General features: G+C 38.1%; 1 protein-coding gene across 1 annotated transcript; it reads left to right on the top strand.

Moving 5' to 3' along the window:
* The first annotated feature begins 6,952 nt into the window (after positions 1–6,952).
* LOC149075966 (uncharacterized) lies at positions 6,953–14,054 on the top strand. Its single transcript, XM_089243488.1, has one exon. The coding sequence runs from the start codon at positions 7,226–7,228 to the stop codon at positions 8,390–8,392; it is 1,167 nt and encodes a 388-aa protein (XP_089099614.1). The 5' UTR covers positions 6,953–7,225; the 3' UTR covers positions 8,393–14,054.
* The last annotated feature ends 3,363 nt before the right edge of the window (positions 14,055–17,417 follow it).

Below are 17,417 nucleotides of genomic sequence, written 5' to 3'. Positions count from 1 at the left end.
TATATTTAATAACCGAAATGTTCAACTGTAGAAAGGCCTCTTATGTCTCGAATAGGCCCTGGACAGAGCAGAATTTGCGTTCAGTCCCTAACATGAGTAAGGTCAATAGATGTTTGATTAGTCATACATAAATGAAATGTTTAACAGTAGTAAGAGTTCTACTTAGGGGGGGGGGGGGTGAAGACCCATCAAAGCAGCCTCCACACCGGGCCAGAATTGAAAATTTTGTCACCAGATGTGGAAACAAAATTGCAGCGCCCTACACAATATCAATACAGGGTGCATAGGTAACAGGGTGTATGGTTTTACTGACGAACCGTTTGTCCTAGCGGCATGCTCCCAGTTAGAAAAAGTATCCAAATTAATAGCGTGTAGTACTCAGATATGTCATGCATGTTGCAAGGGGTTGTATAGTTATTAAAATAAAATAATTAACTTTTTATACACTCCCCGTGTATGAGAAAGTTATTGCCGTGTCTCGCCTGATGCCAACAAAAAGCATTCCATGTTTCTAAGTGCAATATTCACTGAGATATTTAAACTTGATAAACGGAGGAAAGTTTTAAAAAAACAACGTTAAATACGGGTAAACTGTTTTACCCGCATTTAAAGCTGTTTTTTCTTCCCAAATTTCGTCCGTTTTTCGAAATAAAGAGTACCTCAGTGAATATTGCACTTAGAAACGTGGAATTTTTTTAGTAGCCATCAGGAGAGACAGGGCAACAACTGGCTAACTTAGCTTTTTAGGACAGGGTGTGACCAAATATTAAGTTAATTTTTTTTAATTTAGTAACTGTACAACCCCTTGCAACATGAATGACGTATCTGAGTATCACACATTATTTGTATATTTTGTAATTGGTAGCAATTGGGTTACTTGACTTATTGTTGTTTTTTTTAATCAACAATAACCCAAGACTGAACATTTTTTTGTGTTCACTGATGAGCCAAATAAAAATGGTGGCTATCGTGGATGGGCCAAAAACTCCACCAGTTAACGTGTTAAAAAAAAGAAAAGGCTTGCAATGAACTCACTAGTTTTATATTGCCAGAAACTCAACAATTCAATTCCGTGAAGGGGTCCGTGACCCTCATTTTCTTGGTACAGAGGGTCCGTGGACTTCATCATATTAGCATAAAAGGTCTGTGGAACACCAAAGTTTAAGAACCCTTGTTCTGTATTTATGGCTCCGCAGATGAAGAGCTGACAAGGCCACGGGCCTGGGTAAAACCTTTTATATATTTTGCCCAAAAAGTATTGAAGATTTTTTTACTCATCTACGTTTGCAAAATTTGAATAATTTTAGAAAACTGACTCGAGAGTCGCCAAGATACGATTGAGAACCCCCCCCCCGGACCCCGAACCTTGGATACCTTGGCATGCAGTTTGGGAATCGTCGGCTCGATGTGTGTTGAACGAAATATGGAAGAGCAATGTCCCTGATACGTACTATTAACTACTACTACTACTACTACATGGAACAAATAGAAGTCGTGCGGGGAGAATCTGAACACAAATAACCCAAGGCAAGCCGAGCCGTGTTTACAGACTCTTTTATCCATCCTCGTATGTAAACTAAAGACTTCCCATGCGCTTGGGACGGATGTTGTTTAGGAATATTGTTTTTGATTATTTATCGAGGAGCTAGCTATGTGTGTACGTCATTTATCTGCGCTTGTAATAAAGCAGCAGCAGCAGCAGCTCTTCCATCCTGTACGAAGAATATGTTGATGTTGACACAATAAGCAGCTTCGGAGGAAACAAAATGGCTCCACAGATCAAAGACGTAGGAGTGTTACATAATCAAAATGAGGTTTTTCTTGTGTCTGGTTATGAACCGAAACAACTCCCATAATGTGTCTCGCGCTCTCTGCTTTTTTTCAAATATAAGTCCCATCTCTATACACCTCACACACCATGCACACTCCAAGTTTCCAAAAGTCTGCTAACACTCTTGAGCTCTTAGACCATCACAATATTGCCTTCTTAAGAGCACCATGGGCCCCCGGGCCAAGTGATGTTTTGTCCTTACCTGGAAAATTCTCGAAAATTTCAATCATTTCTCCTTTTTGTGAGGCCCATAGGCGGATATAGACTTGGAAGTCTGGGGGGGGGGAGATGATGATGATGTCATATATACATATATATATATACATTAGATCAGTGGACTCCACCTTTGACGCTGGGAAAGGGGAGGAATGCCCCCACGCATCCCGTATCTCCGCCCATGGTAAGGCCCCTCGTTCCGTGCTCGGGTGGGCCCATGCGTCAAGACGGCACTGCATCACGGGTCTATCATTTTCAGGTACTTACGAGCGCAGAGCCAACTGTATAAAACTCTTTACGTGAACGTCTCAAGTAAGTACAGTGTGCATTTCGGCATCCGTCATGAGAATCAATGTGGGAGAAGGGAATGTGAATATTGTGTGCTGTGGGGGTTCCCAGACCAGCTTGCTATACCTACAGTTGCGACCTTGCTGTGTTTGAAATGACCTGAGAGATCGAATTTTCTGTTATTATTATCCACTCCGTTCTGTTATGTCCACTCCGAGAGATTTTTCCATGATTTTTCTGATTTTCTCGCACTGTTCATGTGAGTGAGATTCATGAAATTACAGATGGAAAGGATTCTTCCCGTTGGCAGGACCGGCACAGTGCTCAAGCATCTTTCAGGACTAAAATATTTAATACGTACATGAGTATTGATGAAAAAAATAGTAATTTGGAAGCAACCCTTTGATTCGGGGCCTCGGTAGGTCAGGCATTTTGCGGCTCTTAACTAAATTTCCACAAGGAGGTTGCAGATAAAGGTTCTAGAGACCCAAGGATCAACTTATTGCAATCATTTATTTTTAAAACAAAACCTTTTTCCTCTGTACAAATGGTTCTCAAAGTTGTCAATATCACCCCCTGCGGGAATGGAAGCTGAAACTGAGTGGGGGGGGGGGGGGGTAGATATGAAATACAGTGAAACCTCGCTACAACGATACTTGACATAACGATAAATACCTCTAGAACTTTTTTTTTTCAAATCTTGTTTGGAACTGCATGTTGTCTAATGTTTAACTCCTCTCGATACAACCGATAACCTTTACTACGATAAATTCCTCTATAACGATATTTTATGAGATTTTTTTTTAAAACCGCTACAACTATATTATTTAATAATTAGCTCAAAATCATTTTGAATTTGATTTTAACTTCGTCACAAGTTTTCGTTCTTTTGAATGCGTCCTGTTACATCACTATTTTGCACCACAGGACCAAAGAAAGCGGTAAGGAAGTAATTTGTATTGCTACTTTCTGCAACGCATCTAACTGAATTTTGTTAATCAACTAATCAATTATAATTTTTTGAGGTGAATAAATGCATAAAAGTGCATTTTCTAGTGATATATTTGAGGAAAGTGACGAAATACTAACAATGACAATTTAGTAAAGATGGCAACATCATCAAAAATTTGATGACATGATGATAATGTTGCCTCTCAATACAACGCTAATCCCTCCACAACGGTTACTTTTTTCTTGGTCCGCAGATTATTGTTATATCCAGGTTTCACTGTACATCCAATGGACATGATTCCCCCATATCCCACAGCGGGGTCCTTAGGCCAAGATCTACAGTAGGCCCACAGGCCGGATTTTTCACTGAAAAAAAATAAAAATATATAAGGATCATCCCGGGCCCGCGGAGCCCTGTCAGCCCCACCCTTGGGAAGCATGCCTATGGGGGTGGCTTCAAGAGGAACTGAGAAACTTTTTTTATAAAAAGGGGGGGGGGGGTGTTGGGTTAGAGCTGCAATACTGAACCACACATGGACCTCGTCAACATTCCTCTGCGGAATCTCTAACGAACTGGTACATGTTGGAATGTCTGTGTAGCGAACCCCTGACGTGAAGTTTGTTTCTGAGTAATGCTTATTGTATGTATGTTAGAGAACACTGTGTTTACTTTCTCTCTCTCCTATATCTCTACATTTAATGGGAAATCAATCTATGGCCGTGGTTCTCAAACTTTTTTCACCAGCGATTCCCTTGGCCTTGTCAGCGTTTCTCCGCGGGCTCCAAAGAGAATAGTGTAGAAACGAATAATATTTTAAATATTATATCTACAACTTTATATCTACAACTTTATATAATTAAAATAAGTCACTCTATGCAATAGTAACATTTATAGGCATAAAATTTGTACCCTGCCCATGGGGCTCGTGCTCACTCCCCTCCCCCAATATTAGCCACCTACACCTATATTCAGGGATGGACAAACTGCAAAGAAACCTGGGCACCACAACAAATTTTTAGGTGCCATAAAAAATTTACCCGGAGAAAATAAGGTACAAAATAATGCTTCTTTCGACTTTTTCAGGGCATAGCGACCCTCTTTCATATGTTGGCAGATATGCTGCCATGAATTCCAAACATTTTGCGCTGCTCTCAGCCAGCAATTTAGTAACTACACAAAGAAAATTTTAGGCGCAAATACCAATTTTTTTTATTGCCATGGAGACCTGGCACCTGGGATTTGTCAAGCCCTGCCTATAACCATAATACCAGTATTATTGGTTCGAGGGCCCCACCCCGAGTAGCACCCTATACAGTTAGTATAACGGACGTTGGCAACGTGGTACCGGTACTGGTCCGATATGGGGCTGTTCAAGTATTACGTAAGCAAATTTTTAGCCATTTTCGACCCCCTTCCCCCCCTCCCCCGTCAGCAAAATTTCGTCATCAGCTCTGACCCCCTGAATCCTAACTCATATTTTCATAAAGTGTGGTTGATGACGTAAGCATTATCCAAACCTCCCTTCCCCCCCCCCTTGTCATAAAAAGTCAGCAAATCGGAAACCCCCTCCCCATCGATGATGACGTAATACTTGAACAGCCCCTATGCCAATGATATAGTGTGCTAATTGGGTACCTTTCAAAACTGTACAATGTACAGTGTATATGTCCGGCTCTGGGCCCAAACGTCACTGATCATTCATTGAGGGGGGAAAAGAATTATTAATAATAAATTATTATATTTAACGCATTTTTATACAATACTTACATAATTATATAATTATTATAAACCGTAGATCCCACTTATAACGTTTTTCAAAAAAAAAAATGCCATGAACAAACGTTGTAAGCGGGAAAAAAGCTTTAAACGGCAAATCTTAATGAGGATTACAAATACAACGCCACAACAGGCAAATTGCCCAACGAGGTGGCTGACTTAAGAAGATCATGGATCCCCGAGCCATTTTTTGGAGGCCCTACCTACTACTGCTACACCACACATGCACACCGCCCACATCCCCCCCCCCCGGAACCCCGAACGAATCGGTAAATGCGGGAATGTGCGTGTACGTGTAGTGAAACCTGACGTGAAGTTTTTTTTTGTTTCTCTGTAATGCTTGTTATGTGTAGTGTTGCCATCTGCCACCAGTTTTTCTAACTATGAGTGAAATGTTATGATTGAATGATTTATCGTTGTAGGACTCTTGCTCTCTGTGGCGAGACTTTTTAACGGGGAGATTGGCTCGCATTTGCGCCTTGAAGTTGGGAACCACAGAAAACTAACTTCAGCCGACCACTTTATAAAAAAAATAAAAAGCAAAGGAATATTTATTAACAGCCATATAGCAATTAAAGATAGAAATTTACATATCTACATTAGCAAATTTAGAAAAAGGCAACAGCTTTTTCAATGGCATAATTACAGGATTTCTACCTTGCGTGCTTCAAGTACCCCCCCCCCCCTTCCTGAGAGTCAGTGACAACCTCTTTCTACACAAATTTTACATCTTAATATACTCATGTTACCCATCTTCAGACCTACCAACCTTGAAAACGCAAAAGTCCGGTAATTTTCTCACGAAAATCCTATAACTTCCTGCAAAAATCCTGCAAGCATACCGTAATTTTCCATGCATAATTCGCGGAATAGAAGCCAGATGAGGAATTAAATGTAAAATTAGCGAAACATGTGTATATTTTTTTTATAAGGTAACAGACTGTGCACGGATGCAACATTTCCTCTGAAAATCACAAACACTTTCCTCAAATTTCTCAACATTCCATTAAAGAGAAAATAAAACTTATTCATGTAGATTACAGGACATTTTTTGTAGCAAAATGCCAATGTGAAACTTATTGCAGTAAAATGTGCACTTTTGCATGTTTGAAATATTCATGGGTGTATAATATTTATTCTAGAACTCTTATTACATTAAATATGATGAGACATGCCAAATTTTGGAATCCAGAAATACGGAGATTCAGGGGGGAGGGGACCTTCCCCGCAGACCAGATAAAACAAAAATTTATTTCTTTTAACCAAGGAAAAGTGCCCCCTGTCCCTAAGCAGGTCCTGCATAGCCCCTGAGCAGAATATAATCATCTCGGATGCTATTAGTGACAGAGAATCTTGGGCATACAAAGTCATTGATGTCATAACATCCTGAAAGCTCAGGGAAAATCAAAAATCTTGATCTAAATGAAATCTAAAATTACTTAAGAGTTGAGACCACTAAATGACCACCCTAAGCGGGGGAGACGTTATAAATGGGATCGACTTTAATTATTAATTATAATTATATAATAATGTATTAATATTAATTATTGATTTCATGATTATTTTTAATACCATATTTAATGTATTTAATTTTTGTTGTATATTTATCAAAAAGATATTTTTTTATTAAAAAGAAAATAAATAAAATACATTAAATATGGCAATGCATTTTTTCCATACACATATTGCAATTTTTTTTCACCCCGTTATAAGAGGCAGTGGCAGCTGGCAGATAAAAATCTACGCTAAACGGGGGGGGGAAATAACAAAATAAACAAGAAAAATAGAGAAAAAAAAAAAGCGATAAAGCGCCACCCTTAGGAAGACGGTGAGAGAAAAGAAGAGATCCAGTCACGTGATCACTTTCGCTCGCTTCGATTGGCGGCTTTGCCGTGCGGGTTCCTATCGACGCGCACTTTTCATTTCTTCGCGCGGCACTTTCGGGTTCGGTTCGTATCAGTCAGTCTCGTGCACCCGCGATCAACTGTCACGCGGTGCTTTCGCTTGTCACATACACGTTCAAGGGTGTTATTATTATTTTTAGTATAATTTTTCTCTCCACTACAAGAGCGCCAATGTTCCCGCACGGATATTATCACCGTCGATTTTGAAGTGAAAAAAAAAAATCAGCGAATTTTTCGTGTGTTCTTCTCTCGTCGACGATGAATCCATCGTTGAGTTCTCCAAGTTCTTGTGACAGCCTGGACTCGCCGGATTATAGTGTCTCCGAGATGCCAGTGTTCGGATCCCTACACGTGGACGCCAAGTCGTCGACTCCGTACAGCGACGCCACGAACTGCAAGAAGAAGACCGACCACATCAAGAGGCCCATGAACGCTTTCATGGTCTGGAGCCAGATCCAGAGGCGTAAGATCTGCGAGGCCAACCCGGATATACACAACGCCGAGATCAGCAAGGTCCTCGGGCGCAAGTGGAAGACGCTGTCGGACGACGAGAGGCAGCCCTACATCGACGAGGCGGAGAGGCTGAGGCTGCTGCACATGCAGCAGTACCCGGACTACAAGTACCGCCCGAGGAAAAAGTCCAAGAGCGGCAGTAACAGCCACTCGTCGTCGTCGTCATCGAATTCGCCGAAGGACGTCGGGATCCGCGGCGGCGGACTCCTGATCCCGGTCTCCGACCACCATCATCACAACCACGTCAAAACGAAAGCGTCCTCTCACTCATCCGTGAAGACGTCCACGGCGATCCGCAAGAAGAAACCGAAGCCCGTGCAGCTGATGTCGCCCGTCAAGACGACAACGGTGTCGTCTGCTCACCACGTGAACAGCAGCAGCAACAACAACAAACTCAACCAGCACCACCACCATTCTCGACCCGCTACCGTCCCCAGCTCCTACGCCATAACTGTCCACAGCAAGGACGTCCGTGGCGGGACGGGACCCACTCACCTGAAACTGACCCTCAAGAAATCGTCGGCGATCAAACGCGAACCCCTAGAGATCAAGGATACCAACAACAACAACGGTTCGAGCGCGGTTGTGGTGCCCTGTGAGGAAGAGGACCCGCCGATCTCTCCTCTGAGTGCTAGTCTGTACGAGGACAATCAGCTCGGTAAGAAGACCGATCTGCTGACGCACGTCAATTCCAGCCTGGCGGATTACCAGCGTCCGACGTCGATCGATTGCTCTCCGGCCGCTCTCATGGATTCGGATATAAACACGTTGATCCAATGCCTACAGACCGACGACATGCTCGACAACATGTGCTTCATGGACGACAACATGGTGCTCGGTTTCGATCCGTCGGAACCCGTTCTGCCGTCTGTTTTCCCCGATCACCTGTTGTCCGAAGTTGTGGATTTTTAATAATTATTATTTCCCCCCCCCCCCTTATAAGTATGTTGGTCATTATTTCAATTATTTTTTTTTCTGTTAGTGTATATTTGTGTTCGATTTTTTTTTTTGGACGTTCGCGGCGATAACTGGACGTTTTTCCTCTCAAATAATTACTCATTTGATAACTGACGATTTTTGTTTCCGTCTCGTTGCGGTTTCGGAAACTGACCGTGACTCATTATTATTTTTTATGTTTGTTGATATTTTATACATAATTAAAATTTATTTGTTTTTTTTTTTAAGCGTATATCAGAAATAATTAGTCTGGCATGTTAGTAATGATAATTTTTCACTTTCCTCTTATTGGCTGATTCACATTCCAGCTGTGGAATAATTTCTAAATATGCAAAAAATATGACGTCATTTTTTTTTTCTTTCCCGCGTGTGAATCACCAATCAGCGGATTCTTGTAGGAAGGAAGTCTGCTGATTGGTCGATGCCTCTGCATCTATTTCAGGCGGGAAATTTAAATGTTATGGAAAGTATATTCAATATTTATCGCAATCATATGGGCCCCTAAGGGGCCCGTTCTGAGGGCGGCTTATGTCTGCAAACAGATAGGCCCCGCCATAAATCTTCTAACTTGGAACTTGATTTATCGCAATTTTTTTTTTCTTTCGAAGAATAAATGTTTACTGTGGTTTTTTTTTTAGGGTTTGAGGGAAAAAATAACGTTAAGATCAGTATTTTTATGTGCAATTTATCTCCTAAGTACTTTGATTCTAGATCTCTAAACTGAAGTCTTGTTAATTTGAAATCATGAGGAAATAGTACTTATTTAAATATCAGTTTTTCTTCCTAGTTTAGCTTTGTTTTTATACACTCACTGCTCCTTATACCATAATTAATGCTTCTTTAAAATTATATATTCACTTATATTGATTATTTTTGACATGAACACCCCATTGCATGACTTGCCTGTCCTCCAGGCAACAACTAAACTAAGAGGGCAAACACATTTTCATCCAGCGCTTGAAAAATTGAAAGAAAATTTAGGTGCCAGCAAATTTTCATTGTCTCACAAAGCATTTGTTTGTCCAGACAAAATTGGTCTATAATAGTGTATTCTTTGACTTCTCCTAGGACGGGGGGGGGGGGGCTTTCCATGCTAACAGGATGACATAATTTTGTGCTAATTTTTTAGTTGCCCTGGAAACCTGTCGCCTTCAGATTTGTGAAGCCCTGTTTTTAATCTTGGTGTAAAAGGTCTGCTTACACATGTTAGATGATTTAGTAGTTAACTAAATTTTAAATTGTCAAGTTCTCAAAAATGTGTCCACACATTAAATGGATTTAGTAAAAGCTGATAAGATGATTTTCATAGGAGCATTTCTATAGGTCTATTTTACAAAAGAAAAATAGAATCAGGTTTGTTTACTAAATCATGTACGTGTAAATGGCCCTTATCGTCTGCATACATTTTGAAGTATTTGGCAACTTAAAATTTAGTTAACTGCTGGATCACTTAGCATGTGTAAACTACCCTTTATTGTTTGAAAAGGCGTCTTTTTATGTGCCATTTAAAAAAAAAATTGAAAATCTTTTATCTAGTTTCAATGTAAAATGACAAAACAAGTGGATTTATCGAATAGTAAAGTGTTAGGGCAGGGATAACAAATCTTAGGTGTGCATAGTTGTGGGCTTAAAATTTTATCCTGACCGAAGGAGTCCTCCCCCTCCCAAATATATTTTTCACAATATAGCAATATTGGGTGTTTGAGGCCCTGCCTCCAAATATTTTCATTATTTCATGTGGTTACTAAATTTGGAGCACAAAAGTTTTGGAATTAGTATGACTGCACATCTCAGGGCATGACAAATCCTAGGTGCCACGGCAATTAAAAAATTGGTATTGTTCCACAACTTTCTATGTGTGGTCACTAACTCTGAAAAAAATATATACATTTGGCCCCCTTAAAATTATGTCTAAATTTTCTTCCCAATTTGTCAACCCCTGGCGTATCAAACCAACATGGGAGGTCTTATGTCCTGGAAAAGTTGGAAGCAGCATTTTCTGGATTTTTTTTTCTGAAGAACAGAAGCATATGACTTCTAGAAAAATTTTATGACGTCTTGTTTTTTCTAGCAATTTGTTTGGCTCACTTGTAATAGCCAAGTGCTGGACAGTTGCCAGGCAGCGAAAAAAATTTATATTGGCACCTAAAATTTTCTATATGTGATTCCTATCTTGAGCAAAAGAAATATGTTTAGCTCCTAAAGTATAATGTCGTTGGTGACCATATTTTTTATTTATTTTTTCCTGATTTCAAACCCTGCTCTATGTAAGTTCTCATTTAAATATAATTTTCTGTTATTCTTGGACACAGAATCCTTCTCCTGGAAAAAGACCCAGAGGTTTCACCTGATACATTCGCTTCACAACAAGTTATTTTGTCATTGAAACATGAGTGCTGAAGCTGCTGTAGAAAATGTCAAATATTAAATTGTTATTTATAAATCGGAAAAAATTTAATCAATATTACCAAGAGAATGCTATCAGGGAAAGCAATGATATTGTGTTAATCAGTGCCATTCTTGTGTTAAAAAAGCCTGTGGAGGAATTTTTATTTTTAAATTTTGTATTAGAAATGACAATATTTTTGACTTCATATGAAAGAGTAACAGGATGGTGCATATTTTATAATCCATGTCGCTGCTTATCTCTTCTCTCTAGTCGATCGGTCTTGCATAGTTTTGTAGGAATTTCCACCTAATTGAGATCTCAATCCAAACACTCGTCCAATTTCTTCCCCCCCCCCCCTTTTGAAAAATAACTGCTGACAGCTCATTTGAATGCTTGGAATGATTACAATATTGAAAATGTTCTGCAGGTCAGATTAGTGAAATTTGTTACTTTTTTGAGTGCTGGTAACTCATGGCAATTATGACTAAGTTAATTGAATATGGAATCCCCTTGAAAAACAGTTTTTTTTGTAGAGGCTTTATCTCTACTCGCAGAGGGAAGGTTTGAAAGGTCTGTGCACACAGGCTATAACTGCGTGTGTTTTGGGATGGCTGTCTAAATAAATTATGTTAATCCTTTCTTATTTCATCTGGAAAATTTGACAGTACTTATATCCAAATTTGTCTTGGGCACAAGCCTGCCGATTTCAAACAATCAGTAAAGTTTCATCCGTGCCTTTGTGAATGCTCTATATTTATACTATCAAACAGATATTTTGTGTACATGTAAATAGCTAAGCATAGTTCACTATGCCTATTCGTAATGAGCTTATGTCTTCTATCGTCCTTGCCGAAAAAAAAACCAATAGCCAACGAAATTTTATGCCGTTTTAAATTTTTGTATGTAGTTTCCAGGAAACAAAAACCTCCAAATGAATCTTGTGCTCGTCAATAAGCAACTATCTTCCATTACTGTAGTAAAATATGTAAATACACACACAAAACCAGAAGGAAAAAGCGCACATTTATTTTTTAAAGTTATCGTAATTTTACCCTATATTTATTCATTCCAATATTGTGGAAAAGATGCTGTCTATATAGATTGTACTTGAAGCATGTATCTGAATAGATCGACCATTAGTTTGATTATACATGTGTGTGTATGAAACATAGGTTTGCACAAACATATTTTAGCCACATATATATGTATAGCTCGTTTTCATATATGATGCTGATATTCGTCACAAGATATACATAGCCAAAAAAAACTTGTTCTTTTCCCAAAGTTCTGACAAATCCTTCAGAATGTAAGTTTAATGTATTGTTTGCACCGAATTTCTTTTTCAAATGTAAATACTCATTTGAAATGATCCTGTCTTTGCAAATAATTCTTGCTCAGGGTTTTTTTTTTGCTTTGTTTTGCCTCAGTCTTGCATTTCATGAATATGAATAATTTGTGATCCCTAATATAGAAACTCTAGTCATCAACCTGTTTTATAAGGCAATGTTCTCACCTCCAACCACATTTGGTTAAACTTAAAGTATCGATATATATATAAGGGAACAAAATTGTCTCGTTTGGAAATGCATCGCCTCTGTATATTTTATTACTGCATTTCAAATGACCCCCCCCCCCTTCCATAAACTTTCAAGTCATAACTGTAAATGCTTTGAAACCAATGATAAGTTTGCTCAATATCGACTCAGTCAATTTCGGGATCTTTAATTATGCAAGTTTCTCTAGCTATATACAGGAAAATTCTAGATTGAAGTTTCGTCTTTTACTATTGATCCTTTACTATATTGATCCTTAATTGATTTGGAGTCAAAGAAGCACAAACAAGTCAAACTTTGTCATAAGCTGTATGTTATTTCACCATCCATGCCCGATAGATTGCAGTGAGTACAGTAATGCTGTTGAAATCGATCTCTATCCTATTATTCTGACGAATGTAAGTCAAACATCGACTCAAATTTAATTGAATATAATTTTGTAAATTTATAGCTAGTTGTATCGCATTTAACCATATTGTTGCTGTTATCGTCATTTGTTTTTCTTTGTAGTATTATTATTATTATCGCATATTTTAGTTGATTAGATTTGTTTTTTCCAAGTCATTCAAAAAAAAAATTCAGCCAAGTTCGAAACAAAAAAAAGCTCAGAACATGATGTAAATAATGTATCATAATTATCCATGCGCCCATAATTATTTGTGATCTCCGAAATATCCTCTTGTTACTATTATGGCACAGTTTTACGTGATATTTATATTTGTATATTTTTCCCCCGCAGTCATATTTCAGAACACATGCCAAGAAATACGGTTGAACCCTGCTGTAACGAACTTCAAGGGACCGACTATTTGGATAATAAGTGAACAGGATGGGAAGCTTTGTTGGTTTTAAACTGGATTCACTATAGCAGGTTCAACTGTACATTAAGATAATGCTCAATGTAATAAATAACTTCCAAAATTCTGTTTTTTAAGACCATTTTTGTATATTTTTGTCGATGAGTATGAAAATTCTGAAAAATTAATTGAAAACCATATATGTGTGATAGGAAGGGTTATGTGCTGTATGCTATTGATCCAATTTATAATCCCCTGTTGGTGCTTTTATAATTTTCCCTCCGTAAAACCATACGCATTTAATTATATCGTGAAAATATTAATGTCATTTATATGGGCATTTATATATATTTGTGTATTTGTAGTGTATTATATAAATATTTGTATCATACTGTTTCGCTCGGATTGGTGCAGCCATTGTTTCCCCCCTCTCATCCCCTCTTGTGATTGTATAGGTTGGCGAACAAATTTGATTTTTTTTTTTTTTTAAATGACGGGACCGTGTACTTTATATTACCTCCTCTTTGTGTATTTTTATGATTTTTTGTTTTGTTTATCATATTATCCGAAGTATAATATGGGGGAAAAACATTTTTTTTTCAGCGTTTGTGCTGTGCCAAATATGTATTTTTCTTTTAGTATTTTCCATCTTTTTTTTTTTTTTTTTTTTTTTTTCCTTCATTGGGTTCAATTTCTGTGTAATTCAATTACTCAAGATAAGAAAATTATGGAAAACAATGTACAAAAATTTGAAAAAAAAGGAAAAAAAAGCCAGAATATAAGTGAAAAAAAATGTTTGTGTATATCCCGATTTTTTGTATCTCCGTGTACACTTTTCTTTGGAGCATATCAGATTTATAAAGTTTTTGAAAAAAAGACCACTCAAGTATTGTTTGTGTATGTTTTTCGTGTATTTATGTAATTTGCAAACAGAATTAATTCTCTAACTCATTTTCCACCGCTCTTGTAATTCTATTACCAACTTGTATATACAATTTTTTTATATATATATAATGGATCAGATAACATGCTGTATGTCACATTTTCAAAAATTCTGAATCCTAAACTTTTAAAAGAAAAAAATAATTAAATCACAGCTTCAATAGTTTGCCTCTAAATTTTGAAATCACAAAATTCTGTGGTTTTTGGTCAGAACATGGTAACTCCAAAATCACATTTTTGAGATGTAAGCATTTCCATTGTCATTTAAAAATCAAAACTAAAGCATACACACAAATACAAATGAAACTATCATTCGTCAGCATGTTTAGCCGTACACACGTATTTGTGCATTTACCTCACTTATTTGTTATAATTAGCAAGACTTTTACGTCAAAAAACCATTTTTTGGAGATATCATGTTCTGACCAAACACCACAGAATTTTCAACATGGGAATCCACGAGATCAATTCTAGTGAAACCTTTTTTTCTCAAAATGAGGATTATTGACTTGTACCACTGTAACATTAATCCATCCATTATGATAACTGGTTACTTGTTATATTTGAGAAGTTTCAAAAAATTGTACATTAATTTAGCATGCCTTTGTAATTAATGTTAATTTCTAATTAACTTTTTAAATTAATATAAATTAACTTTAATTAAAGTAATGATTTCGAGAAACCTTATGCCATGTGACAAAAAAAAATTTAAGAAAAAACTTTTCACAGGAGCTGGTGGCTCTTCAATGAGCGGACCAATGAGGTCTGGAATCATCTGATTATTTTGTTTTCCCCGATGGATATTTTTTTAACATGTACTGTACAATGGAGTGCCAAAAAAGTCATGGGATACCTCAGTGCTGCAATATTAAAAGGTGTCCCATGACTTTTGACACTTCAGTGTATATTTTAGTGTTTCTCGACCTATGGTCTGCAGTGTGGAATTTTAATTGAATGAAAATTATTCATTTGTATGTAATTAATATTAGGGCTAGACAGATTGAAACAAAACACCAGCTAAATTTCTCGGTGGCCAAGCATTTTATAGCGAAACCTGTGTGTAACGATCAAAAACCTTCCTATAACGATATTTTCTTTGGTCCCGGCGGAATTCCTGTTTGATAAGGAAATAGCGCAAATGCTCAAACTGTCTATAACAATTTTTTTCGTTATACACAGGTTTCACTATTTTTTTCAAGAGAAAGAGGGATAATCAATATTTTTGAACCCACAGCATTTTTTTTGTGCGATTCATCAAGCCCGGCTGCAAGCTATTGGTGCCTCGGAATTATTTCAGATATTTTACTGCTCTTGGGTTTAAAAAAAAAAAGATGAAATTGTAGGTGTTTGTTGTGTACCGCTGAATTATTTTTAAAAGGTGGAGGGGCGCCCGCAGAATTGACCTTTGGTACAACGGGTTTGTGAGGGGCACGACGAATTTTTCCCAAACCTCGGTTACAAGCTTTCAAAAAGCATTTTGAATTACAAATTAAGATGGCACATAAATGTATTTTCTTTCGATGTTTTAATCATTTTATGAAGATATGTAAATTTTTGATCGTCTTGAGAGAGGAGGGCATGGGCTCCGTGTGCATGTCTATGGGGGGGGGGGTTTCTTATTGTTGTAAACTCGCCCATTCCGGTGTTTTTTTTTTATGAAGTGTGTTGTTTATTTTGCGTATACCCCCCACACCAAATAGGTCCTCCATATCATGAAGTCGAGTGGGCAATAGGTTAGCATCTTTCACTGAGCCCCCTCAAATTTATATTGTACAAAATATATGAGGCTCATCTCGGGCCCCCAATATAGGGAATCTACCATAGGCACACACATAAAGTTATTGGAAATATTGAGAGGGTTCAAACCTAATGTATTTCCATAGGTTGCTTTTGGTTGTAAATGTTGGGGGTGCTTAGGCAGGGCCGTCTTAAGAGCATCATGGGGGTCCCTACCTAGGAAATTCTCGAAAAATTCAAGTAATCGTTTTTCTGAGGCCCCTCTTCTCTCGAGGCCTCCAGACCGTGTGCCGCCCGTGCGTTAAGACGGCACTGGGCTCGGATCCATGGGCCAAATACAAGTTTGGTCCTATGGAATCTACTATGAAACATAAATTCTGATCTGAGATGGCCCTCGTGTACATAAAATTGATTCCGTGATGCGGAAAGAATAAATATGATGTTTGAAATTTATTTTAAGAAAATTACAAAATATATACAGTATATATAATGCTTAAAGTCAAACGAGCCGCAGTTAATGTTACCTACAACAACGGGGTCCTAGAGCAAAGCCGCTTGAAAGATTAAGCACTCTTATTAATGCAGCTTTGTCCTAGAGTCTCCATCCGATAGCACTCCGGGGTATCCGCAGTATTTTCGCCACCTTTAAATGCAGGTGTGCCCCAAAGTACAATAGCAGAACAGGTTTGGACTTGTTCAAGGTTACTTCAATACTGCCAGAGGAAGGAGTAGAACTCCCTCTCTTTAGAGCAGTTTCCCTACCTTTTGAAGTTCGCGGCACCCTTGGGAATAACGTCAAAATTTGGGGCACCCTTCCTTGAATACAGAGTTTACTACAACAAAAATCACTGAGTGAAAATACATCAATAGGGTTTTGTTCGATTAATCATTAATGTGAAACTTTTGATTGATGCTTAGAGCACGGACACGATATCAGTCAGACCTTACAGTTGGCAACGAAACACCCATATCGTCCTCAAGGCCTTGCAGTGTATTTATTGCTGTATTGTATGACAAGAAATATGAAAGCTATTGTCTCCATAATCTGAAAAGGCTTGCTCGCATAAAATGATATGATGTTGTAAAGGATGAAAGTGCGTTAATTGCTTTCATTAGATTAAGATACTCCTCTCTCAATCCAAGCCAAAAACCCGACGCCTTACACTTGGTGAACATACCTTTGAGATTGTGGAATCAGCGCAAAGATCAATAAATTCATCTGGTTCGGCAAAAGCAATGAAATCTATTTTCTCCGCACTGTCTGCGAAATCAAATGGTGAGACAACCCAGTCGAGATTCCCAGTGGAAAGAGATGGAAAGTACATATCTATTGCATCTTGCAATCTTGATAAGTGTTGAAAAATTAAGTCATTCAACTTATCCGAAGATGAGTCACCCTCCGCTATTATTACGAAAGTTTCGACAGTTGGCTTTTATAAGAAAATTCAACTCTCTTTGAGGGATATTGAACCTACGTCCTCTCACTTGCCGGGTGAGCTTACTAGACTACAAAGCCAAGAAATCATCTTTCCTTAGAGTTCGTGTGCTCTGAACGGGGCCAT

The sequence above is a fragment of the Pholcus phalangioides genome, unplaced genomic scaffold (genome assembly GCF_987345545.1).
Source record: "Pholcus phalangioides strain wild (caught in Gottingen) unplaced genomic scaffold, Ppha-v1.0 ptg000015l_1, whole genome shotgun sequence".
Lineage (NCBI taxonomy): Eukaryota > Metazoa > Arthropoda > Arachnida > Araneae > Pholcidae > Pholcus > Pholcus phalangioides.
Note: the sequence above shows the minus strand (reverse complement) of the source record. Positions and strands in the feature narration are given on the sequence as shown.